The sequence below is a fragment of the Rattus norvegicus genome, chromosome 5, assembly GCF_036323735.1.
Source record: "Rattus norvegicus strain BN/NHsdMcwi chromosome 5, GRCr8, whole genome shotgun sequence".
Classification (NCBI taxonomy): domain Eukaryota; kingdom Metazoa; phylum Chordata; class Mammalia; order Rodentia; family Muridae; genus Rattus; species Rattus norvegicus.
In genome coordinates, this window is record NC_086023.1 from 151,481,746 (window position 1) to 151,509,262 (window position 27,517).

General features: G+C 45.9%; 1 protein-coding gene across 6 annotated transcripts; it reads right to left on the minus strand.

Moving 5' to 3' along the window:
• Positions 1–393: 393 nt before the first annotated feature.
• Positions 394–26,503, minus strand: Dhdds (dehydrodolichyl diphosphate synthase subunit). Of its 6 annotated transcripts, none has more exons than XM_063287445.1 (9): positions 26,308–26,483; positions 25,855–25,968; positions 24,445–24,561; positions 21,908–22,050; positions 20,372–20,488; positions 19,255–19,356; positions 12,358–12,472; positions 9,020–9,127; positions 394–924 (listed from the first exon to the last, which is right to left on the minus strand). In XM_063287445.1, the coding sequence occupies exons 2-9, from the start codon at positions 25,915–25,917 to the stop codon at positions 685–687; spliced, it is 1,005 nt and encodes a 334-aa protein (XP_063143515.1). In that variant the 5' UTR covers positions 25,918–25,968; positions 26,308–26,483; the 3' UTR covers positions 394–684. The 6 variants fall into 6 exon arrangements, with proteins under 6 accessions (XP_063143515.1, NP_001011978.1, XP_063143519.1 ...); NM_001011978.1 differs by having other exon boundaries at positions 394–921; positions 26,308–26,384; XM_063287446.1 differs by lacking the exon at positions 394–924 and adding an exon at positions 8,023–8,110 and having other exon boundaries at positions 26,308–26,481.
• Positions 26,504–27,517: the final 1,014 nt, after the last annotated feature.

Consider the following 27,517-nt stretch of genomic DNA (forward strand, 5'->3'; position numbering starts at 1 on the left):
CTGCATGGGGGAGTAAAGCTTGTGTGGGCTGAGTCAACAATAGGTAATTGGATTGTAATCACCCGCCTGCCTTCCACGAGCCTTTCAGTGAGCAATCAGCACTGGGAGTGGGAGGGGGTGAAGGAGACTCAAAAGCAAATCCCAGGTGGAAAGCCAAGGGGAGGAGCAGCAGATGGGCACATTTTCTTCCTGTCCTCCCCACCCCTTTCTTCCCTGCCCAATAATGTTGGCTGCCTATCAGTTAAAATTTACCAGTAGATCCAAATCTTTTGTGGGAGTCACACGGGGAGAGCTTAGGATGGGTAAAGGCCTAGGCTTTGCGAAGATCTCTTCGGCTCGTTGAAGGATATGCTGGTGGAAAAGGAACATGCATCCACAACCAGGGACAGTAGATAGCTAAGAGTTAGGGTCTCCTGTTCCCCCGAATGTATTAGTGGCTGGACTTGGATTTAGTGTACACAGTAGAGATTGTATCTCAAACTTCAAGAGTAACTCTCACAGGTTGCCCAAAGGTATCTATAGGCAGCAGAACTTGCCTTTGGGGTTCCCTGCAGAACAGGGAGCCCAATTCATCAAAAACAGGGAGGTGCCTTTCCCAAAGAAAGAAAAGAAAGGGAAAGGAAGATGGGGGGGGGGGGCGAGGGCAGAGGACAGGGCAAAGTGCCTGGTAGTCAGACTCCTCACTTAGGCAGATGCAGTGCCCCAAAGTGCCAGCCAGTCAGCCCGCTTGAGGTTCAAGGCCTGCAGGAAGCCTCGCACTCGCTCTTCCCGTTTGGCGGAGAGTTTGTGCAAGCGTGTCCGTCGGAGTTGGGCATCCCCATTGGCCTGGAGCCCCTCTCGAAGCAGCTGCTCTGTCACTGCCGCCTGGTCCCTCTCCAGCTGGTGCCTCTTCCGTTCCTCAGCATACATGTCTCGGGCCTTCTGCTAGAGAAAAGCAGGGTTTGAGGTAGGGATACAATTTTAGGTGGGGGATAGGACACAGAATGGCCAAGTATACAAACTCTGGAGAGTTTCTACCAGTGTGGAAAGGCTTGGGAGAGCTAAGCAGTGGACCTGCATTACATAGGCAATTCAGGAACAGTTCATCTTGGTTGTTTTGTGTGGAAGGAAGTGTCTGCATTTCTTAACATTATTTTCAAGCTTACACTTGGAAACAGGTAAGCATCTGTTTCTGACTCTTCCACCACCTAGCTCTGTGGCTTTGGGAAGATCCTCTCCTAGCCTTTTAAAATTTTATTTGTAAAGTGGGGGTTGTGCCTACCTTGAGGAGAGGTTTAAAGGATTAGGGATAATAAATGCAAAATCCACTTCTAGCAGGCAGAGAGGCAGTGACTTTATATGTTATTACTGTCTACTGTCTGAGACAAAATACTCACTGGGTCTTCTTATGGTTCCTAGGTCAATGTAAGGTGTCACTCTCCAACTTTCTAGTCTATTTTCAAGGTCTAGAACTAGACTTGTCTCCTATAATGAGGAAGGCTTGATTCTGAGCAAATGGCCCTTCTAGGAACGCCGAGAAGTAAATTCTACTCTGTTAAGCCACTTACTGCGCCCAGACTAGGTATTAGTCTCTAGTCGGCTCTTTCTCTTAGGAAAGAATCCCTTGACAGCTCCATAAGACCATCAGGGCCCCTGGGATCAATTCTGGCAGGTGGTGACAATCAGTCTCTGGCAATACCTCCTAGACCTTGCATATGTCTTTAGATAAATAGGAAGCCCTTTTTGAGAGAGAAGAGACTCCTTCTTCCTCTCTGGCACTTGGAGTACCCTGTACAGGAAGCATTTAATCACTTGAGCATGTGATCATAAAAGGGTAGTAAGGACACTTGTGGCAAGAAAGGGGGAATCCCTTAGAGCAAAAGGGGCTGCTCATCTCATGGGCTCTTGCCCTGCCAATCTTGTGGCCTACAGAGCTCCTCCTGTTCAACAGAACCCATGGGTGAGCAACCTGGTGGAGTGATTTTGAGACAGAGTTCCACTGTGTTGTTCAGACTTCTGTCTTCCAAGCAGCTGGGACAAGCATGCACTGCATTGACCAGTGAGCATTGGGGTCTTCCTATAGGATAACCATAAGTTTCACATCCTGACATCCTTCACCATCTCCAGCCTTGTGTTGTGGTATTTTGTGTTTAAGTCTTGTCCTGATCAGCCTGTAAGCTCTGACTGCCTCATCTTCACTCTGCTCTGGTGTTGTTGCCGAGGGGTTTTCTGGGTAGCTCTGCCCATCCTAAAACTAGCTGACCTCAAACTCAGAGAGCTGCCTGCCTCCTCAGTACTGGGATTAAAGGTGTTTGCCACCATGGCCCAGATCCTGTCTTTATTCTTTAGGACATCCTACATATTCACAAACACTTCAACCATTGTCTCATGGACTCTCCAATCAGAGCTGCTGGGGAACTCTTACTCTTAGCACTCAGGAGGCAGGTGGATCTCAATGAATATGAGGCCAGGCCGGTCTATTTAGTGAGTTCCAGGACAGCCCAGTCTCAAACAAAACAAAACAAAACAAAACAAATATAGCCCAGACACCACACACAATTACTTGTACGTGTGTGTGTGGGGTGTGGGGGTGGGTAGCTCAAGTTGGATCCCAGAAACAAAAGGTGGCAGTGTGCTGACCCAGGGAACTTCCCCTGTAGTGAGAAATCCTGCCTGAAAACAGAAAGGCAGAGGAAGGACTGGCAAGATGCCTGATATGAACTCAATCCCTGGACTCCATGAAAAGGTGGGAAGGAGAGCTCGTGATGGTAGTCTACACTTTTAATCTCAGCACTCAGGAAGCAGAGCAGGCAGATCTCTGTGAGTTCAAGGCTAGCCTGGAACACAGAAAGTAGCAGGCTAGCCTGACCTACATTATGAGTTTAGTGGAGCCAGGAGTTCATAGTGAGACTCTGTTTCAAAATGATTAATAAAGCAAAACAAACAATAAAGAACATGGAAGGAGAAAAATCAACTCAGGGTTGTCCTGTGACCTCCACAAGCACATTGTGGCACACCACACATCTATCTATATCACACACTATCACACACTATCACACACTATCACACACAAACACACACACACACACACACACACACACACACACACACACACACACACACACACACAGTGGAGAAAGACCAAAGAAAGGTACCTGACGTGCACACACACACAAAAAGGTGCATGAATTTTCTTAGATTAGAATGAATTTGATTGAAGCTCCAAAATTTGAGAAATTCTAGTCCAAAAGACTCACCTTCCTATGGCTATGCTTCATCTTTCTTTTATAAAAAGATTGGCCAGGGGTACAGTAGTGCACATGCCTTTGATGCCAGCGCTTAGGAGTCAGAGGCAGGTGGATCTCTGTAAGTTTGAGCCCAGCCTTGTCTACAGAGTGAGTTCCAGGGACACACAGAGAAACCCTGTCTCAAAGCCTCTCTCTCCCTACTGGAGCAGAGACTCTCCTTGGAGCAGGAGTCACAGGTGGCCATTAGCCACAGGGAATGCTGGGAACCAAGTGTCATCCCTGGATGACCAGGTCACTCTCTGAACAGCTGAGTCATTTCTCCTTTTTCCTTCCTTTTTCAAATAAACTTTTTATTTGTAGGAAAAAAACAATAAATTGCCCATAGCACATACAAGAAATTTTATTTACTTTAAGAATAATTGGGGGGGGGGGCTGGGGATTTAGCTCAGTGGTAGAGCGCTTACCTAGGAAGTGCAAGGCCCTGGGTTCAGTCCCCAGCTCCGAAAAAAAGCAAGGCCCTGGGTTCGGTCCCCAGCTCCGGAAAAAAAGAACCAAAAAAAAAAGAATAATCCTGAGAGGGGTTGGGGATTTGGCTCAGTGGTAGAGCGCTTCCCTAGGAGGCGCAAGGTCCTGGGTTCGGTCCCCAGCCCCCCCCCCCCAAAAAAGAATAATCCTGAGAGAGTATATACTCTATTTTATAGACCAGATATTGAGATTTGGTAACACAACAAATATCTCTAGTCAAATATTTACATTAGATACTGCATATCCTACACAAAACTTTTCAGTTGGTTGAAATAAACTACCAGCCATAAATTTTCTTTTTGGATCATAACATAATTTTTAAAAATTACTGTTTATTTAAAGACAGGATCTTGCTATGTGGCCCTGGTTAGCCTGGACTTTCTAGTAGAATCAGGTTAGCCTTAAACCTATGATGATCCTCCTATCTGTAGTGCCTGTGTTGTAATTACAGCCATCAGTTTCTATGCCAGGCTCCAAGGTTTGTTGTCTCTTAAAAATTTATTTTAGATTTATTAATGAGTATGAATGTTTTGCTTATATATACATATATGTATACACACATAGGTAGATACATATACATATGTATATATACACACACATAGGTAGATACATACATATACACACATGTATATATATACACACAGATACATATACATATGTATATATACACACATGTAGATACATATTTACATGTACATAAGTATATATACACACACATTCTTATACACACATATATATATATACATATTTACATGTACATATGTATACATATACACACACATAGATACTTATACACACATGTATATATACACACATACGTAGATACATATACACACATACATATGTATATATACATACACATACGTAGATATGTATATATACATACACACATATATATATACACACACATACATAGATACGTATACACACACACACACACACACACACACACACACAGACATATATATATATACATATACACACCTGTGGAGGTCAGAAAAATGGCAGGATAGTTGTGAGCCACCATGTAGATGCCTGAAGGTGAACCTAAGTACTTTTCTTTTTGTCTTTGTACATGTATGTTCCCTTGCATGCAGGTCCATGTGACTGTGCAGATGAGCACGTATGTGCAAGCCACAGGTGAACCTCAGACGGTCTTGCTCAGGTACTGTTTACTTTTTTCTTTTTGACGACAGGGTCTGGGCGGTGACTGAGTGTCAGGATGAAAGGCGCGCACCTGCGCACTGCTCTGCGTGCCTCTGAAGACAGGGTCTCACCGTAGCCCGATACTTACCAATAAGACTACAGTGGATGACCAGATAATCCCAGATTCTTTTTGTCTCCACCTCCCTAGCACTGAGATTCCAACCACATGTCACTATACCCAGATTATTTTTTTCTTTTTTTTCAGATTATTTTTAAGGTTTACTTTTAATTATGTTTCTCTGTGTGGGTATGAGCAGGTTAAAGTACAGGTGTCCGTGGAGACCAGAAGCATCAGACCTCCCTGAAGCTGAAGTTGCACACAGTTGTTGGTCACCAGGGTAGGTGCTGGGTAGTAAACTCAGGGGCTCTGGAAGAACTGTATGTGTTCTTAACCACTGAGCACCTCAGTCCTATCCTTGGATTTTTATAGGGCCCTGGATCAAATGCACATGCTTGCTCTATAAGTGCTTTTGGGGTTGTTTTTTGAGATAGAGTGCTCTGTGTAGCCTAGGTGCCTTCACACACATGGCACTCCTCCTGCCTCTGCTGCCTGGGTCCTAGGATGGCGGATATGTGCCGCCATGCGCACTGAGCAGCAGTCCTGAAGGTCAGTGTCCCTCATGAGCGTATGTAACACCCTGTATAAGCAGCAATCAGGGAAACATTCTTTGAGACAGGGTCTCACACAAGCAGTAGATACACACACACACACACACACACACACACACACACACACACACACACATCCGGCCACAGTGTGCTATGCAGTTGGAAAGACTATAGTCACAGATCCTCCTGCTCTACCTGCGAAGTCCTGGGGTGCAGACGCTCAAAGCAGCACACCCGCAAACAGCACTGCGCCCTTGTTCTTCCACACCCAGAAGAAACAAAGAACGAGACGAGGCAAAGCCTTGGGTCTCTGGCACTTGGCGGGTGCCTGGGCTTCCAAACATTTCTGAGGAGGTTGTAATAAGAGCATTGCATTGAATGTAAGAGGCATCAGGGTCAATCCTACATCTCCCTGTGTAGCCCAAGCGTTCACTTCCACTCAGACAGCCTCTGTCTCGCACTGCAGGGATTAAAGTGGGCACCGCCACACCACAGAAAGTGTACAGATGAGAAAGAAAGAGGTTTTGAAGACTTACTTATTTTATGTCTGAGTGTTTGCATACATGTATGTATGCTCGTATGTGCACCATACCTGGTGACCTCATAGGTTGAAGAGGGCACTGGACTCCCAGGAACTAGCATTAAGGATGGTTGTGAACCACCATGTTGAGTGCTCTGCAACAATGACACGTGTCCTAAGCTACTAAACCATTTCTCCAGTCCCCGGGGAGAGGAGGGGAGGGGAGGTGGGGAGAGGAGGGGAGGGGAGGGGAGGGGAATGGCTCTGTGATTAGGAGCACAAACTATTCTTCAGCTCCACTCCCAGCACACACAGTTGACAGATGCTTCCCGCTCCCAAGGATGACACCTCTGGCCTCCGTAGCTAACTGCGCTCACACACGCACATGCAGTCACACATGCACACACACACACATTGCACATTATTAAAATAATAAAAGTAAATTAAAACAACAAAAAACAGGCAAAGGGCTTGAGAAGCAGCTAGCCTAGTATACATAAAGTCCTGGTTCTACTGTGCACCCTAGACATGCTTAGTCTCCCAGCTCTGCCTCTGGCCCCTTAAGTGAGAAAAAAATTTTTTTTTCTTTTTCTTTTTTCTTCTTCTTTTTTCTTTTTTTCGGAGCTGGGGACCGAACCCAGGGCCTTGTGCTTGCATACCACTGAGCTAAATCCCCAACCCTGAGAAAAAAATTTTAACCGAATGCCTTTTATCAGCTTCTGTCCATTCTTTAAGTCCTCTGCTTGTGTTATTTCCAGGTACCAAGCTGTGACTGCTTAAGAGGCCTAGCGCCGCCCAGCTGTCCCGCCTTCCCCTAGTATTCTCAGTACCTAAGCTGTCTAACCTCCAGGCCCTCAGCTTCCACTATCATCGGCCGAGTTCTTCGAGTTCTTTACTCATTTCTCCTTCCACCTGCTCGCTTGCTTACTGTCTGCCATTTAGCTAAAAATGCAGACTCCATGAGGGCAGGCATTTGTCTGGCAGGGTGACTGCTGACTCTCCTGTGCCTATTCACATTGGGGACTCAATAGACACTTACGGAGGAGCTAGAGCCTGAGGCAACTCCTCTACAAACCACAGACAAGGCTCCAAGAAGCTTGAGATAATAAAGGCTTCAAATTATAGGTCTCCACACAAGAGTATCTGCACACAAAGGCTCACACACAGGCCATTCACTCGCACTCCACACACTCTCTACTGTGTTAATTGCCCTCTTTTTTTTTTTTTTTTTTTTTTGCCTATAGTTGACTTAAAACAGTATAAACAGGAAGGAAAGGGAAGGGTATGCTGTCGAAATTAGCTACTGGCACAGCAGGAGACAAAAGAGGAAGGTCTTAGAAAACTGTACGAGAAGTCTCAAAGCCAGGTATCTGGGAGCATCTAGATCAACATAAAGAGTTCTAGTCTACATCCCTGCCCGATGAAGGGTTTGAAGATGGCGGCTACTATCCCCATCGACAACATCATCAATTAGAAAGTGACTGTTCCAATCATCACTATTAATATACTCTTGCTATACTGCAAGTGTCAAGTTACACTTCCAAAAGGTTTTCCCTCAAAAAAATAAAAAAATGTTTTAGTTTCAGAGGCAGCTGCAGTTGCATGGGGAAAAAAATCTGATGGTAGACCCTCCCTGACAGCAGGTAGCAGACACTTTGCTGTTTCTCTTTTCACTTGCTCTAAGCTGCCTTGTTCAAAGTTCTCATATTTTGAGACTCAACGATAAAACCCTCATAAGTCAAGTCACCAATGCTAGGAGTGTGGATAGACTCAGGGATCCTCGAACCCTGACGTCGTCTATGGCACAGAGTCTAAATACCATCTCTGCAATTCACCGGCCACCTTCTATGGCTTCCATTAGGTTCCCAAAAGGGCGCAAATGCCAGCAGTCAGACTCCTGACTTACATCATTCCTCCTTCCTGCACATTATCTCTCCAGACTTAGGAAACATCTATGATTTCAAACTTCCGGTCCCCAGCTCTGTGGCCTTGGCACAGTTAGTTCCTGTCCCTGTTGTGCTATCTGAAAACAGAAGGACACAAGGCTGACACATCTAGAGAGAGTTAAACAGATAAATACAGACAGAACCAGCACGGCAGCTCCGTGTGGTCGGATGCAGACAAGAGCTAGGGAGACCATCGACAGCACAAAGACAACCCTGCCACTCAGGAAGCTTCTGGAAATGCTCTGGGCTCTGCAGCCTTCTACTGTCACACAAACATTTATCTGAGACAGGGTCTCAAAATTCACTGGCTTTGGATTTAAGATTCTCCTACCTCAGCAGGAGAAAATTAGAGGTGGGAGTTGACCGCTGTGACTTTGACTAGGCTCTCTGGGCTTTCTCCTGTGTCTGTCTTCAGGACACCTTACTCTAATATCATATTGGCCCCTCAACAATGTATCTTTTTTGTCGGCCCCCCCCCCTTTGAGACCAGGCAATGGCTGGCCTTAAGCTCATCTACCTGTGTCCTGAGTGCTAGGAATAAACGAGTCAGCACCACGTCCCAGTCACTCCCTCTATTCACTCTTGTACATAGAGAAACTAAGACCTACCTGACTGAGGTCTTGGGAGCAGAAATGAGGAACTTTACAGCATCCAGTGTCTGACACACAGTAAAGACCAGTGTGTGGCAGTCGTATGACCATCACTGTTTGTCAACAAATGTTTGATGGGCTAGAGAGATGGCTCGGTGAGTAAAGGCACTTGTCACCAAGCCTGACAACCTGAGTTCAATTCCTGAGACCCACAGGAAGGAGAGAACCAACTTTCAAAGGCTGTCCTCCACACATGCAGTAATTATGGCACATCCATGCACAGAAATCCATAAATAAATACAATAAAAATTGTTTGAAAAGGAGTATGTAGCAAGGTCTAGTGCAAGGCGGGCCTGTAAATACCAACCATTCCATCCCATCCTGCCCGACTCATACCTGAAGTGCACTATGGTTCATCTGAAACTGCAGGATTGCCTCACAAAGGTTCCAAAATGTGTATTCTGGCCACAGGACAGGCTGGAACACGAGGCAGGAGTGGGAGGTCTGGTGAAAATGAGCAGGACAGCATGAGTTAGTCACAGCTGTGAAGATACACAACCGCTCAGGACTCTGAGGGGAGAGCAGCTGGGGCGGGAAAGCCCTAGAACGAGATGGCACACATTCCCAGAGCCCTGATGTGTCTGCAGCCAGCCCCGTTTCCCTCACTCTTGGAAGAAGGGTCACAAGGCAACTGGGTCCCCTGCCTGTGGCATAGCAGAGCTAAACTAGACAAATGTCTCTGCCATGTCTTTCTTCTGTTTTGTCAGAGAAAATCTCACTGTGCAGTGCTGGCTGGTACAGAATTAGCCATGTAGCCCCTGCTGGCTTGAAATTCACATTGACCTGCCTGCCTCCTGAGATTGTGGCCCAAGAGGCATGTGCCGCCACCACGCCCAGCTACACCATGTCTCTGAGAGCCAATTTTAGGACTATGAAATGACATCTAGATTATGTTATTGGCTCCTGGCCTTTGGAGGTCATCTGAGAGACACAGTCTGATAAAGCCAGCCAGAACAAATGGTAGCTGCTCCCGTTATTTTAAGTAGCAGCAGTGTGACACTGTTTTAAGCCCATGAGTTCTGGAGCCAAACTGCCTCTGTCTACCATTACCACAGAACTGGCTGAGTTTTTTCACCTCTCTGGGCCTCAGCTTCAAGTCTAAAGGCGGACAGCACAAAGTCTTTATACAACTCTGAAGATGAAATGTGTGTGAGCAAAAGCCCAGAACAGGGTGAACTCAAACGCCCCTGACCCGACCCCAACACTCTTGATAGCCACTGCTTACCGTCTGCTGTGTGGAACAACCAATGCCCCAGGAAAAACCTGCTCACTGTTGTAGACCAACGTCGCCTTCCCACAGCTTCTATCAATATACCGAGTACTTCCTCCAGAACGAATAAAAGTGGCTTTTTATTCTGAGACGGGGTCTCACTATGTAGCCCTGGCTGGCCTGGATTTGCTCTATACAACAGGCAGTCCTCAAGTTCACACTAAGAGCCTGCCTCTGCCTCCAAACGCTGGGCGATACTAAGGCAGGAGGTGCCATGGCTAAAAGTGGCATCTGCAGGCGGCTGGCTGAAGAGCTGTCGCTTCTCGTTCCTAAGGCTGCAGGGACTTTCCTGAGTCTGGGCAGCTGGAGGTAGGAGTCATCTCACAGTTATCAGGGTCATACTTCCAGCACAAAGGAAGAACTCAGATCTTTTCTGAGGGCACAGTCAGCTTTCTCAAATCACTGTCCTCTGCTAAGAGTTTCTGACTGTCTGTCTATCTGTCTGGTTTTTGGGGACAGGGTTTCTCTGTCCTTCTTGTAGAAGGGGCTGTCCTTAAATTTACAGATCCAACTACCTCTGCCACCGCCACACACAGATGCTAAGTCTCATTTGAAAGACACAGGGTCCTTGCATCTGTTGGGTGACCCTTTTGGTAAATTCTCTACTTCACCAGTATGTTTTATCTTTATCTCTCTTTCCCAGTTTAGAAAATCCTTCCTTTCCTCATCTTCTTCTTCTTTTTTTTTTTTTTTGGTTCTTTTTTTTCGGAGCTGGGGACCGAACCCAGGGCCTTGCGCTTCCTAGGTAAGCGCTCTACCACTGAGCTAAATCCCCAGCCCCCCCTTTTTTTTTTTAAAGATTTATTCATTTATTATATATAAGTACACTGTAGCTGTCTTCAGATACACCAGAAGAGGGCACCGGATCTCTTTACAGATGGTTGTGAGCCACCATGTGGGTTGCTGGGAATTGAACTCATGACCTCTGGAAGAGCAGTCCGGTGCTCTTAACCGCTGAGCCATCTCTCTAGCCCATTTCCTCATCTTCTTTCTCCCGCCCTTTTTGTCCTCCTTGCAAAGTGCCAGGGATCAAATCAGGGCTTTGTGCAAGCTCAGCGAGCAGTGCGACACACCTAGCCCACCGCCACTGTTTAACTCTGCTCAATGCAAACTTTTCAGTGTGATCTGAGCAGAAGAAACATTGGATATACACTACATTTCCTTCCAGACACCCAAACGTTAAGTCAAAGCATTTGCAGTAGCTAGCTGCCAGTTCACGTGTGTTGTCTCAGAGGGTGTCACTTGTGAAGATCAGAGGTCACTCTTGGATTCTGCTCCTCAGAAGACAGGCTCGATTTCTGGGACTGGGGCTTGCAGATCAGGCATTGCTGGCCGATCAGAGCTCTGGCGATCCTTCTGACTTCACTCTCCAAGCATTGGGATTCTAAGTGTGTCCTATCACAGCAGGCTTTTTATGTGGATGCCAGGAATCAAATGCAGGTTGTCTTGTGTATGCACTGGTCCTTACCTACCTATCAAGTACCAACTTCCCAGAGCCTCAATTTTAACACTGATCCATTAAAACTTCTGGACTCTGAAATCTCCAAGCCGAGTCTCTCTCAACCTCTCCTTTTCCTTTCTTCCCTTCTTTCTTTTTCTTTTCTTTTTTTTTTTTTTTTGGTTCTTTTTTTCGGAGCTGGGGACCGAACCCAGGGCCTTGCGCTCTTTTTCTTTTCTTTTCCTTCCTTCCTTTCTTTCTTTTTTTTGAGACAGGGTTTCTCAGTGTAGTCCTGGCTGTCCTGGAACTCTCTCAGTATAGCAGGCTGGCTTCACACTCAAGAGCTCTCCGCCTGCCTCTGCCTCCTGAGTACTGGGATTAAAGGTGCACTCCCATGGCCTGGCTGAGAACAAGATCTTTAAACAAACAGTACTAGTTGGATGTGCGTGTTTAGGGGAAAGCTAAGCAAAAGGCAACAGCAAACCTGAGAATCTGGATGCAGGAGAAATCTCTCACAGAGCCTGCCTGCACAGATGGGACGGTATTCTGGAGAGGAGATGACTAGCCGAAAGGGTGTTGGTCTGATACCCAGCTTAACCATCATCCCAAGGGCCCATTTCTTGAAAAGGGGGCATATGTAAGTATTCATTAGGGTGGGATGGCTTTGGTTCTCTTTAGGACAGAAGCTCTGCATTCGGAGAGCAAGACGCACATTATACACCCAGGGTCAGGTGAAGGAAGAAAAGCAAGGTTACTAGGTACAACCTGGTTACTAGGTACAAGCTGGTTACTAGGTACAACCTGGTTACTAGGCACAACCTGGAGGTATTGATGGTTCTACATGGCAGCCCTCTGCCCCACATGATACAATGGTGGAGATTGGGAACAAATCACTCTCACTGGGGATTCTGATTCAGTTCCAGGGTTCAGCCCAACCCCAAAATAACATGCTCCAAAATGACCTACCTGCCAGAGCAAGAAGTCACTGAGCCGCACTTCCCCGGAAGTCCGAATCAAGATGTCGGGCTGAGGAGAGTGGTTGCTATAGAGGCACTGATCAAGCAGAGACTCGGAAACATCACTAGTGGGCGGGAGACAGAAGCACAGTCTCTGTGGTACTTGCTCGGTGAACGTCCATGCACAGCCTCCTCGTTGGTGATCAGCCACCATCAAATACGTTTGCCGGTATATCCCCCAACCCAAGACTGACTTTAAATCTGCAAACCACATGCAATGCTCCTTCTTCCCGCAGGGCCTTGGACATGCCGGGCAAGTACTCTCACACATACTGCAGCATCCGAGGCATGGTAAGCTCAGATGACACGCGCAGTTTGCCCAATCTCATTTGCCTGAAGGTAGAGCCAGCTGTGTCACCAGACTGTCCCTCTTCATTTGACTTGTTCTGCACTATGCCCTAGCAGTGTGATGAAACACTCTGCAACTGGGTTTCTTTTGTTTTATTAAAGAAAATTTAAAAATGGGGATGTGCTTAGCGGCAGTGTATGCACCTAAAGGCATAAGGCCCTGAGCTTAATCCCCAGAACTGCAGAAAGACAACTAAATCTGAAAACAACAAAAACACAACAACAACAACAAAAAAAAGAGTCTAAATTAAATATACTGGTTTGGAAAGATTTCCAAGACTTACTGTTACATGAAAAAAGCAAATTTAAGAAAACATATTATGACAAAATATACACCAGTCTATAGTCACACAATATTTATGTGAAGGGAATATGATAATCATTGTATTATAAAAACTTATTGTGGGGCTGGGGATTTAGCTCAGTGGTAGAGCGCTTACCTAGGAAGCGCAAGGCCCTGGGTTCGGTCCCCAGCTCCGAAAAAAAGAACCAAAAAAAAAAAAAAAAAACTTATTGTATATGCTTATATGTATGTACACACACACACACACACTCACACACACACACAGTCACACACTGTTGAGAAAGTCACTCAACAGTTTTCAACAGTGAGTTGGTTGAGGAGGAGGAAGGACTTTTGTCTATTTAGTGATTTATGTTGGAGGCTGGACTCCAGGCCTCATGCACACAATGGCCCACTGAGTCTAAATCCCAGGAATTTATAAAAAGAACTGGGGGTGGCGAAAAGACGGCTCAGTGTGCTAAGCTGTCTGCCATACAAGCCAGGTGAGCTGAGGTGCATTCCCTAAGTCATGTAAAAGTGCAACGAGAGAACCAACTCCACAGGGCTGTCCTGACACCCACAAGTGTACTATGGCAGACCTGCTCCCCACAACAACAAAATGAAAAACGAAGCAGGAAACGACTACTTCTCTTACGCTGGGTAAGAGCTCCCAAGGAGAAGGACACTCAAGAGACAAGTGAGGGAGCCTGGTGGTGATGGCACTTTTGAAATAAAGCTTCCCATAGATAGAAGAGGGTACGTTCAAGGTTGTATCTGCCGGCTCCAGGGAAGGATTTGCCTATCCTAACATGAATACCGAACAGGACCGGGAATCTCCAATTTATGAGTTGTATCTTATGAAGAGTGACAAAAATAAAATTTTCTTGTGGAGAACAAGTCACAGGGTCATGAAAGCAGAAAGGGGATGGAGAGAGAGGCCAGTAGATAAGAGCACTGGCTGCTCTTGCAGAGGATCCAGGTTCAATTCCAGCACCCACAAGGTGGCTCACTGTAACTCCAGTCCTAGGGATTCAATGTTTCCCTTCTGGCCTCCAAGGACACTACATGCATATATATGGTGCACAAACATACATGAAGGAAAAATTCATATACAAAAATAGGAGGGGTTGGGGATTTAGCTCAGTGGTAGAGCGCTTGCCTAGGAAGCACAAGGCCCTGGGTTCGGTCCCCAGCTCCGAAAAAAAAAAAAAAAAGAACCAAAAAAAAAAAAAAAGGAAAAAATATTTTAAAAAGCGAGAATGAAAGCATGAATACCTGGAGTCAGTGTTCAAACCAGATTCTAGAGTCTGGAGGCTGAGGATCAGGAGTTCAAGGCTAGCCTGGGCTACACAGGAAAACACAATCTCAAAAAATCCACAGAATAAGGTTTAAAAACAAAGAGAAGAAAAATAAACATACTTATTAGCTGGGGTGCTTTGGGCATGTACCTTTATTTTTTATTTTCCTTTTTTCAAACTGCAGAAGAAGATGTATTTTCTGTATAATCATACAGCAAAGAATATTTGCTTATGACTGGGCAAGAGAAGGGTTCAGGGTTCAGACTGCCCAGGCCATCCCACACTCCTGTCTTCACTGCGTGGTCCTAATGCCCTGAGGAAAGGATTTAGGACAACACAGCCCACATGATAGGCCCATCTATCCTACCTACCACACGGTTACACTGAGTCAAACCAAGTCAAACGACACGTCCGGGGGCATCATGGAACTAGGAAATGCCCAAACACATAAGGGATAACACGGTCATCGAAGCAAACACAGGATGACAGCAACACTATCAACAGTGACACTCTCTCCTCTCACTGCCTGGTCTTCTTGACTATGGATGTCCATTTAGAGTTATAAGTTTCTCAGGGCTTTCTGCTACCTGCTTCAGGCTGTGGGGAAGGATGTAGGTAGAAAAGGAGGAAACTCAGGGGAAAGAGAAAACTGACAAAAGGAAAATCAAAGATCTACTGAGTATGGCTAGGAAAACTCGAACACTAACTAAACAGTACTGGCTGCCTTCACGAAGACTGTTCAGAAATGACTTAGACAACAGAAACAATTGAGAAACCATGAGGTCTGGGAGGGTAGAGCATGTGCCTGGCATGTTTCCGGTTCTGGATTTGACCCCTCCACGAGGAAGAAGAACATCAAAAGGAAAAGAAAAGTAAGTCTTGACGGTCCTGGTAATGATAATCTGAGTGGGCATCACTAGGTTCAATGCCAAAGGAAGGGATCCCAACTGCAGACAAGCGAGGCTTACGGATTTCACCATCTGTGCTAATGAGAAAGTAGAGGCAGCTTAAATACAGAATAAAGAAAGGTATTTAGGGGGCTGGGGATTTAGCTCAGTGGTAGAGCGCTTGCCTAGGAAGTGCAAGGCCCTGGGTTCAGTCCCCAGCTCCGAAAAAAAGAAAAAAAACAAAAAAAAACAAAAACAAAAAAAAACAAAACAAAACCTAGAGTCTTCTGTATACTGGGGAAATACTCCACTACTCATCTACCCAGTACCCCAGTACCCCCAATCCCTTAAAAAAAAAAAACAAAACAAAACATTAAGGCCAGAGGAGGAGGTTAGCTGCACTAAAACTGCAATTGCCGATGGCTCTGAGCCATCACATAGGTTTTGGGAACCAGACTCATGTTCTCTGCCATGGCAGCACGTGCTCTTAGCCTCTGAGCCATCCCCCCAGGCCTCCGCGCCCTATTTATGGACAGGGCCTTGCCCTGTAGCTCAGGCTGGGACGACACTCACAGCAATTTTCCTCCTGAGTGCTAAGACTACAGACGTGCAGTACCTCACCTGGGCACTTGCTCACTTTTCCCTTTAAGTTGTATTTATTTTACGTGCATGGGTGTTGTGCCTACATGTATGTATGTGTATGTGTGCCACGTCACACCTGAGGAAGCCACAAGAAGGGACTGGACCCTCTGGACCCAGAGCTGCAGTGGTAGTGAGCCGCTATGTGGGCGCTCAGAATGAAATGGGCGCTCAGAATGAAATCAGAGTCCTCTGCAAGAGCAGCTAGTGCTCCCAACTGCCGAGACGTCCCTCCAGCCCTGCCAGCTGCTTTTGCTCGATTCCTCTGTCCACTTCAGCCGTCCCATGTGGCAGTCAATATACCAAACTGAAAGGACACAGGCAAGTTGGCCAACTATGTAAATCTAGGTAATGTGCTATTTCCCATTTCTGTAGTCTCATCTTTAAAGTGAAGAGAAGGGCTAGGAAGATGGCTCGGTATATGACTGCGCTTGCAGATGAATGGAGGCCGGATCTCCAGACGCCAGTGAAAACCGGATGCAGTAAGTCAAGTGTTTGTAATCCCAAAGTGCCTGTATGGGGAGAGGCAGACGCAGGAGAACCTCCAGAAGTTGGAGGGCCAGCTAGCTCGGCTTACACAGCAGCAGAGAAACTGTTTCGAATGAGGCGGAAGGGTGAGATGCCACACCCAAAGGCTACCCTCTGACCTTCAGTTGTACACTGTGGCACGCACAAACCTGCACCCACACACATAAACTAAACAAATGAATAAATGAAGACACAGCCGACACGTATGTTAGAGGTGAGGGAGTATAAGCATCCGAGAGCTGAGAATTGCTCTAACGACCCCAACAGCAACACTCTCTAGGCTGAAGGAAGATTAAGAATTTGAGGTTAGCGCCCATCTCACTACACATGCATTAAAACTGAACAGTACAGTAAACGTGCATGGCCCTGTGGTAATTTAGTCAATGGTCACAATTATTATTTGTCAAACAGAAGACAAGAGTAGAGGAGGCCATGCAGTCTATTCAAAGGAACTCACTGACAGTTTTTTAACCAGCCTCGAGGATCAACCTTATTTCTTCTCTAATTCCAGGCTTCCAAACAACCTGTTAGTTTTATTTCTAGAGAAACAAAAGGCCTTATCCTAAAGAAAGAGAGAAGAAGTGGATGTGTGTCAAGAGAAAAGAAGTCTAGGAACCTGGCTGAAGCAATTCTAATGACCCTGCTATTACTGTAACACAGAGTACAGCCTAGGTCCCAACCACCTCAGTCAGCACTGAGAACCAAGCAGCAGGGGGTGCTGTTGGATCACCTGGTGATTCTATCTACCACGGTGACAAGGGAGCCCCACAAAATCAGGTTATAAATGGCAGTCAGGAAGCTGGATAGGAAACACTTTCCAGAAAGGGAGCGAGATGTAAGGTCAACAGACTTGAAGCATAGGTGAGGTTAAAGCATGCTACATTAGGAGTCAGATCAGAGTTCCCAGGAGCTAATTCATGTTAAATCTCCTTGCTAAATTAGAGGATTCTTACTAGCATAACTATTCTCCATCATTAGTTCAATTATTATTTCATATACAGGACTACTCAAACATTAATTATAAAGCGTAATATAACGAACAACTATGAAATTACTCCCAAGCTAATTACCATTAACTTGCATCTACATATATATGTTCACATGTTTCCTGTCTTTCCCTAGGGCTAGGCAATACTAGAAAGTGAACCCAAGGCCTTGCATATGCTAGGCTCACACATACCCCACCTTACACATTCCCCTTCTACCTTAACCACTTGACGGCCTCCTATCCCCATGCACTTTGCCAGCACCGTAATTTCCCCTAATAGCCAACTGACAATCTATGACTTAATTTACCTCTCTAGAGCATCAACACTACGGTGACAACACTGCCCACCCCCTCCACCACTGGTACCAACAAATTCCCTCTTTTATGTCTGTAACACAGACTGTCTGCTTCTCTTGTAAGGGCCAATCTGTCCAATGCTCACAAGGACAGTCTCTCAGAGCTCATCCTTGGCCATCTATTCATAGGAGTCCCTCCAGGTCCCTCATGCCTGCCTCCGTCCAGCACCCTACAGATGGCCTTCCTCCTGGAGCCTCCAGTCCTGACCCCCTGGATTACTGATCCAACATCTTATTCAGACAAGCCCTGAGGCAGACCTCCCTCTTCCTTAAACAGGATCCCGTCTAGGGCTCTGTAGAACATCGGAGGACACCAACGTCCACCATTGAAATCCATGGGTAGAACATTCTGCATCTACGGGTACATTCCACAACCCCCACCACTACCAACACCACACACACACACACACACACACACACACACACAAGTTTTAAAGATCAAAAGTATTTTCTTTCTCGGTGTTAGTCATTGAGGGGTGGGGCTGTCTTCTGCTTGACTGGCCTTTCTCACACTTCCTAAGCTAGTGCTCCGTAGCTGAGCTGCATCCTCGCTATGCCAACTGCACGTGCTGGTGTTGTTTTGAGACAGAGGGTTCCACTATGTTGCTTAAGCTGTTCCCAAACTTATGAGTAGCCTACGTAGGTGGGATGACAGGTTTGTGCCCCCATGCCCAGCTCGATTTCCTGCATATCAAGATCTCATGTAATAAAAATGAAAGACAAGGGCTCTGGATTGCTGTAGATAGGGGTCCTACTTCTATCTTACTAGCAGACTGACCTTGGACGTGTTAGTCTCGGTTTCCACATTTATAAAATGCAAACAAGACGAAACTCTCACATGAGGTTAGAAACAGTAAAACAGGTAATGCACTGCACTGTCCCAATCATGTCTGCTACCATTATCTTACTACTGCGACCATTAGCTTATTAATAAGACCAAAGATTATATTAGTAACAGCATTAGAAGGGTCAAATAGACAGATGGCTTCAAAAATTCCTCCATTCTCTAAGCCTTAATTATTAGGATTTCACTATGTTGGTAATGATTAAAAATTCTCCTTACTTTCTCGCTCCCCCCTCAACCCATCCATCACAATACTTTAATCCTGTGCTATGAAACTGTAATTTGAAAATCCTAAAGATTCTCTTCTACAACAAACATAAAAGTAATTACTGGGGGCTGGGGATTTAGCTCAGTGGTAGAGCGCTTACCTAGGAAGCACAAGGCCCTGGGTTCGGTCCCCAGCTCCGAAAAAAAGAACCAAAAAAAAAAAAAAAAAAAGTAATTACTGAAAAAAATGTACAAGGAGGGAAGCCCCTCTCATTGGACAGGATGGTCTGTGGTTTCTCAGTGTGTGGTGTACTCAGATGAGCCACCCTCCTTTTTGGGGGAAGTCCCTTAAGTATTTCCCAAGTACACCCCTAATTTGAATTCTGGCCAAGTTCATGGCTCAAAAAGGTTTAAATACTAGTTCTTCCTGTCTTCCATACCAGTTACCAGGAGAGACACCCCCAGATACCTGGGTTCCAGCAGACCTTGTTCCACACCCCAGGCCATCTCTCTCACGGCATTGGTGATCTCGTGACGTGACGTGTATGCAAAGCAGACGTTGAGGAAACACCTGAGGATGGCAGAGCAGAATAACTCACCAAAGACAGACAGGGTCTGATGGCCGGAGTCTGAATCCGGAGCAGCCATTCCCTGGAAGGCCATAGGCACTTTACCTTTGAAGGTAAGAACGTGGGCGGGTTCATGATTCCTAATAGTTCTTGGAATAAGCATACTTTTCATCTAATTAGATCAAAAGTAAATGACCTTTATAGCCTTCCTCCCCGCCTCCACTCCCCCGCCACCACTACTGCCAACCAGTCGACAGAGGAAGGCAGCCCTCTGATAGCAGCCTGAGCATAAGGTGGAAGACAGCAGACCAGATGTAAGGTCAAATCAATGTCCAACACTACTGTTTCAAAGCCACACACAGTGGAGTGTGCATTACTCAACTTTGTCCTCTAAATTGGTCTGTGGGCTAAAGAGTGGGACAGAAAAGATTCTTGAAAGGTATGTAGACAGGCTTAGGGCTGTTGGATTTATTTTATTTTTTTTTTTTAATTTTCTTTGCTTAGGTCGGTTTGTGTTCTCCAGGCACACAGACGTGGTTCAAGCCAAACTTGCCATGTGAAACGACCTTGGGCAAGTCTTATCTGAGCTCAGTGCAGTACTGCATACCTCAGAGTGTTTGCACAGAACAGTGCCTGGCACAGGAGACAGGGCTGTGGTTGGAGATATGCCTGTTTAAGGGTACGTACTACCACACCAGCCTAAGCCTGATGGCTATCTATCCTGATGCTTGTCAGGTTAAAGTGCGCGCGCGAGTGTGTGTGTGTGTGTGTGTGTGTTGTGTGTGCACGCGTATGCGTGTGAGTGCACATACATTTATAGTTTCCACACACATTGAGGTGGGAGGGCAAGTGAAGAGGGACTGAGTTTGTGTGTGAATGAATGGAAAGGCACCTGGTCTCCTCTCAGGTCGAAGTCTAAGCATCACAAACTACTCTGTCAGGAACCTTGCACTGAGTACAGACCTTGGACATATCCAGTACTGGGTGCCTCTCCTAAGGAGCACCCTGAGAACTTACTTGTTGTAGTTCTTGGTAGCCTGGACAGCCTGTGCAATCTTCTTCTGGAGGTCCAAGGGCAGCAGGTGCAGATCGCCCAGGACTCGGATGCACACCCCATGCTTCTTCAGCTTCTCCCTGACGGGGAGAAAGGAGGCAGCACTGTGCTGGGGCGCCTGACAAGCAGGATGCACACACTGGCAGGTGTAAGACCTAACCACAGCCCTGTCTCCTGTGCCAGGCACTGTTCTGTGCAAACACTCTGAGGTATGCAGTACCGCACTGAGCTCAGATAAGACCTGCCCAAGGTCGTTTCACATGGCAAGTTTGGCTTGAACCAGATCTGTCTGTCTGGAGAACGCAAACTCTCGGCCACACAATACTACATCAGGTATCCTTGGGGAAGAGTTGTACTTTACATATCTGTGATTTCTATCCCAATTGAGCGAGTCAGTGACTTGCTCCAGAACAGGAACTGTATTACTGGTGACATTTATTATATTCTTGTGCAACGAGAGAATGGTGACAGCAGAGAGTATGTATGTGTAGAGTTAGATGGTGATGAAATACTTTAGTCCAATCAACGAATTCCCTCACTACTCTGTCCTCAGAGGTGCATACCATAAATTCTCCCCACAGACCAGGAGACTGAGGTCCAGAAAGATTAAAATGTTGAGAAATCAGAATAGATGAATAAAGGGCCAGGTCTGAGCCTGGGGGTCTGATTCTAGAGCCCGTCCACACCATCACTCACAGTGCAACCATGCAGCAGCTCCCAGGAGGTGAGCATACAGTTCCCACGAAGTCTCTCACTGGGAGTGCCACGGGAAGCTGCTGTTTTACTGAGAGGCAGGGGCTTATTGCTGTGTGGTAGGGATCTCTGGCAGGCCCCAAAGGACAGGATCCGAATTAAAGTCCATACCCATGGCCCATCTGCCTATATCACCTTCAAGTACATTTTGTCAAAGTCTGTGAGACAAGAATCATTTACCTATTTTGGGGGATTATAAAAGTTCAATGTATAGTTTAATCAAAGCCAAATTTGAGTAAGACCTAGATCTCAATCCAAGGATGCCCACCTTTGCTAATGCTGCATACACTCCTGGCTTCTTTGAGCTCAGTGTTACTTGTCCCTCAGTCTTCCCCACCCGGAAGCCCCTTGACAAGCCAGTCTGCCGTAATATCCTGACAGGTGCACAGGAATGCTCCTTCTTCAACACCACACGTGAGAGGTATTGAAGTTATTTAAGTTATATTAGTTCACAGAGGAACTACCAGAGCCATGGAGGCGCAAAGACTGGGTTCCTGACCTGGCTCTTTCACCAACTTCCTGTGGCCCCTACAAGGCCTTTTCTTCTCTTTAAGAGGTTTAACGTCCCAACATGAAATACAGGTAGACTAGCGGTTTGTGTTTCTCCTGCATATGAATGTGGAGGCCAGTGGATAACCTTGGACACAAGCCTCCTTGACAGTTTCAGATAAAGAGCTCAGGGCTGGGGTAAGGGGAGGTAGACAGGGATGGTGGAACAGGACATCTCCATCTGGACAGCAGCTTACTGTTCTTCCATCAAGCAGCTGAACTTCTGTCGGGCTAGATCCAGGAGCCCGTCAACCTCACTCTTGGAACGTTTGAAGTTCTCAATGCTGAACGCATAGACAGTCACTTCTAGGATGCCCAGGTTCAAACACCAGCGCAGAGTCTGAGGGGGGAAGGTAAAGAAGGAGCTAGGACATGGGACAAACAGGGAAAGGTAACGGATGTTTCAGCTCCGAGCAAACCTCTTTCTCCTCTCCAGACTTAAGTAAAGTTAGGGCCACTTCAGCACTTATGTTAGAATAATGAGCCAAGTAGGAAGAAAGTTATCACCATTCAAGAATCTTAAAAACCTGAGGCTGGGTGTGGTGGCTCAGGTCTATCCTCTGAGAAGCTAAGGCACAGGATCAGGGCTAGCTTAGACTACACAGTAAGATCCTTTCTCAAAAAAAAAAAAAAAAAAATCACAAAACCAAACCAATCTAGGTATGTTAATGAACACTTTCTTTTGTAAGATTTATTTATTATATATAAGTACACTGTTACTCACACCAGACACACCAGAAGAGGGCATCAGATCCCATTACAGATGGTTGTGAGCCACCATGTGGTTGCTTGGATTTGAACTCAGGACCTCTGAAAGAGCAGTCAGTGCTCTTAACCACTGAGTCATCTCTCCAGCCTGTTAATGAACAATTATAATCTGTGCCTTTGGGAGGCAGATGGCAGGAAGATCATTAGTTTAAGGTCAGTCTGGCCTATATATGTTGAACTTGAGGCCAGCATGGGCTATAAAAAACAATTATCTTAAAAAAAAAAAAAGAAAGAAACAAAGGAAAAAGAAAAAAATTTAAAAAATGTGATTTTTACTTTATCCCAAAGAACTTTTCAGCAAGAACATAAAGTCCTAGGTTTTTACCCAGTGACCCCATCCTGGACTTGTAATGAACAGTAGGGCAGGCAATCATTAACCTCTCTGGGACTAAGCTCCTTTATCTGCAGGCAGGGATTACATATCCATCCTGACAGGATGGCTAGGAGAGAATGTGTGAGGCACTGCTAACAGGAACATAATGTCTTTACAATGGCAGACGAGAGGCTGAGACGTCGGACCAGAAGCAACAGTAGGACCACTGCACACCACTTTACAGTCTGCAAAAGGGTTGCTTGTGTTTCCCTTTCCAGACAAGTGTTTAGAAGTGGACTGTTGCTTTCATGCTATGTTAAACATGACATCCTAGTCACCTCTGAAAGCTTAACCGTGTCTAGAGTAACTTCTGGGAGCACTGGCAGAACAGACACCCAGCACTAGAGAGGTGGAGGCAGGGTAACCCTGAGGTCAAGTCCAGCTAGGATACATAGGGAGATGCTGTCTTTGTTGTTGCTGGTTTTTGTTTTGGCTTCATGTGTTTTTTTTTAAGGCAGGGTTTCTGTGTAATTCTGGCTGTCCTGGAACTCCTGTAGACCAGGCTGGCCTTAACTCAGGAGATCCACCTGCCTCTGCTGGGATTAAAGGCAGGTGCGCCACCACCTGGCCCAGCTAAATTTCCTAAAACACAAAGCAAGCAAACAAACAAACAAACCACTGTTGGGAAAGTCACTCAGTTGTTTAAGTATTTATCTAGTGTGAAAAAGACCTGCGTTAAAACCATGTACAGAGGCACCACGTCTGTAATCCTAGCATTCCCAAGTAGAGGCAAGAAGATTGATGGTCAGGATTACTTTTGATTACATGGAGTCTGAGGCTAGCCTGGCTATAAAAATAACCAACACTAAGAGGCAGAGGAAGGCAGATCTCCTAAGTTTGGGGCAGCCTGATCTACACAGTTCCAAACCAGCCAGGGTTATACAGTGAAACCTTCTATCCAAAATAAACACACCTGGCAGTGGTCCCACATGCCTTTAATCCCAGCACTCAGGAGGCAAAGACAGGCAGATCTCTCTGTGAGTTCAAGGCCAGCCTGGTCCACAGAGACTGTTCCAGGTCAGCCAGGGCTACTGAGAAACTCTGTCTCGAAAAACCCTAAACAAAGAAACAGTCAAGCAGCCTTTGCTGTCATTAGAATATAGATAGAAAGGCAAAAAATAAAATGAAATAAACAAAGCCTTGACAAGCAGGAAGTCAGAGAATGATATACATGCATGATCATGGAAGTTGATTTTGACATCTGTGGATGTGTTCATGCACAGCACAGAATGTGTATGAAGACAGTTGTCAGCAGTGGGTCCTTCCTTCTACCACATGTGGTCCAGCTATTGAACTCAGGTCAGACTCAGCCGCTGGCGCCCTTCCTGCTGACCCAGCAACTTTCTAAATGCTAAGACATTTAGGGCAGCCTGGATGATAAAGACGAATGCCAGCAAAGCACAGACGCTTGGTAACCCTAACATTCTGTGATGAGGACAGTTTTGTCAAGGCCAGGACGAGACCCTTGAGTAGCAAGCAACAAACAAAACAAGAATAAAAACCCCTCAATCCACAGAAGACTCCAAGTGTCGATGTTTAGCTGTCATCTAGGTCTTCGAATCACTCCCTTCAGACTCGGTCACCTGCACCCACCTCAGCAAGCTTATTGAAGCCCTGTGTGTGGCCCTCCTGTCGCTCCACCTGGCACTTCTTGGCATAGCGACGGTTGCCATCCATTATGAATGCAATGTGTTTGGGCACTGGGCCAACCTGGAGAAGAGGACAACCAATGAACCAACTTCATTCTCTTTGAGGTAAAAGAGGAACACGGCATCCTTACCTAATGGGTTTGAATAGTCAGATAAAATCACGGGGCTGGCTAGATGACCCAGTGGTCAGTGCTTCTTGCCAAACCTGATAGCCTGGGTTTGATCCCCAGGTCCTGGGCACAGGCTGGAGAAGGAAAACTACTCTTGTACGCTGTTTGTGACCTCCACATGTGTGCTGAGGCATGTATTTGCCTCCATGTAACATACATAGAGACAGACAAGACATACAGACGCACTAAATAATTGTCATTACAGTATGCCAGGATAAAATATGAGGAAGAACTTGATATACTTTCGCTCTCACTTGTACAAAGTGAGCCGTTCACTGAACCTTCTCCAACCTTGCGATATTCTTTCCCCACCATTAATCTCTCCTAGCATCCCTTTCTCTCCCCCCATCCCCTCACACATCAATCGGTCACCTTACGCTTTAACTTCCATTTTTTTTCAGGTACTTATGACCCATCTGTATTTCTTTTATTTTTAAATCTGTTCAATTGACTTAACTCATTTATTGACTCATTATTGTGGTCTTTAATTTTTTTAACTACATTTATTTATTTAGCATGAGTGTATATGTGTGTGTATGTGTTCGACTGTGGAGGTCAGAAGGACAATTTCTAAGAGTCAGTTCTCTCTTAAAAAGACCGTCATCCCAATCCCTTAAATTGGAATGGTATGGTTTAGGAAATGATTTACAAATAATTATAGTCTTGGACAGAGAAGAAACAAAATAAGGAGCTTAGACTCAGGGATTTCTGTCTTTCCTCTCCTCTTCTTTTTCTCTTTTTGAAAGAGACCAGACCTCTCTTTAGGCAGGAAATAGAAGGTGGGACATCAGGAGGAGAAAGAATTCTAGGAGAGAAGGGATAGGAGTGATTCGCTGGGAAGACATGATGAACAGGATTGATTTAATGATATTAAGAGATGCTGGGGTTGGGGATTTAGCTCAGTGGTAGAGCGCTTATCTAGGAAGCGCAAGGCCCTGGGTTCGGTCCCCAGCTCAAAAAAAAAAAAAAAAAAAAAAGAGAGATGCTGATTGGCCCTAAAAAAAGTAAGTTATTCAGTACAATAAATACTGTAAGTGCAGCCCACCAAACTACATTATAATTTCAAGATTCTCTCGTTCCTTTGCTAACTTCCGCTTCATAGGGATTGTTGAAATTTAATAATAAACTTTAACAGGATTACTCAACTATCCAAAGGGTCAGCTTTTCCTCTGGGTACTGCTCACCTTTATGATATTGGCACAGAACCGTTCCCAAAGTGACAGCTCTCCTTCTTTGATCCATGACATAGTTCTTGCTATGTCAGAAATCACACAAGAACAAAAAAACAGCCAGATAACCTTGAATAAATGAAAAGAGAGAGAAGTCATCCGTGCTTGCAATAAATAAAACTGACTGAAGAGACCCTGCTGGACTGTGACAAGGAGCACGCGTCTGAATCCGAGGCTGTTCTAATCCTTCACCGCTCATGCCTCCTCTACAAGGCAACGGAAGACCTTTGGGACAAGGTGGTTCCCATTTCCTTATCCTTCTTATGTGCACTGATTTCTTCCGAATATCCTGCCACATCATGGTGCCTACGTCTTGGTCAATCTCAACTTCCTTCTCTATTGCCCCGCAATCCATTTCTCACTGTGGGCTAACCAATCGCTACCCTCCTTGACTGTCGCATCTGTTACCTCAAGGGTCAAGAATCACTCTCCCGGCTGGACTTTAGTGTCTTCGTGGCTAACTCTACAGCCAGCTTCCCCTTCTCTGGGTCTCTGTGTTCACTGAGCACCTAAGACGCCAGAGAAGGCGTTTTTCTACCAGTCCTGGGCGACTCCCGACCTGGCGCTGGAAGAACACGTCACCACTGCGCGCTTGGACACGCCTCCTCCGCCCGTGGTGGGCGGGGCCGCGCCATGCGCCTACGGACTCGGGAGTGCGAGTTCCAGAGAGTTGGCTATTGGTGGCCGCTCTCGTGGGGCGTGGAGAGAGCTCCTGGGAGGCCGAGGTCACGTGAGGCGATAATGAGCCGGGTAGGGTCTCCTGCGGCAATCCCTGCGGGTTAGGCGAGAGAGTAGAGCCTAGCGGCCTGCAATTCGGTCGGCCCACTCGGGTGTTGTGGAAATTTGTTACGAAGAGAGGATTGGGTTGCTCCACCTCAAAATTGAGTTTCTCGGGGTTGGGGATTTAGCTCATAGCAAGCGCAAGGCCCTGGGTTCGGTCCCCAACTCCGAAAAAAAAAAATTGAGTTTCTCTATGGAAGATCTCAGTGCTTGTATTTTGAGAGACACCGTAACATCGTACGATAATCCTGTTTCAGTCTCCCATCTTTCTGGGGATATGGACATAAACCATGGTAGAGTGAACCATGTTTCTTTAAAATGCTCTGCTATAATTTTTGTCTTTTTTTTCTTTTTTAAAGATTTATTTTAGTTGTCTGAGTACACTGTTGCTGTTTTCAGACACACCAGAAGAGGGCATCAGATCCAATTACAGATGGTTGTGAACCACCTTGTGGTTGCTAGGAATTGAACCCAGAACCTCTGGAAGAGCGTAATTTTGTCTTAAAATCGTTTTTTTAGCTGAAACTGGTGGCACTTTGTCACCGAACTCAGCACTTAGAAGGCTGACGCCATGAGGATTAATGTCTTTTCTGCTATGTAGTAAATTTAACATCAACCTTATCAACGGGATACTGTCTCTTCAAAAAATTCTAATGTGTTTTTACTTGTCACATTTTAATGCTGTTAATTCACCGGAAAGGTTTCTTGCTCTGGTCACTTTTCAGGGATGATTTAAAGCATCCCGACTTTATAATTCGCTGATTCCTAAGACCCACGTTAAAGAACTTAAAAGGACAAGCCAGAGCTTTACTCCTAGGTCTTCCAAAGTCACAGCCCA

What these genes read in the sequence shown, in the direction of transcription:
- Dhdds (XM_063287445.1), bottom strand. Translation starts at nt 25,917, where the DNA reads ATGTCATGGATCAAAGAAGGAGAGCTGTCACTTTGGGAACGGTTCTGT. An exon ending in GTGACTTCTTGCTCTGGCAG is followed by an intron (nt 9,128 to 12,357) that starts GTAGGTCATTTT and finishes CATTTTCACCAG; the next exon opens with ACCTCCCACTCCTGCCTCGT. An exon ending in TGAACCATAGTGCACTTCAG is followed by an intron (nt 925 to 9,019) that starts GTATGAGTCGGG and finishes GCTTTTCTCTAG; the next exon opens with CAGAAGGCCCGAGACATGTA.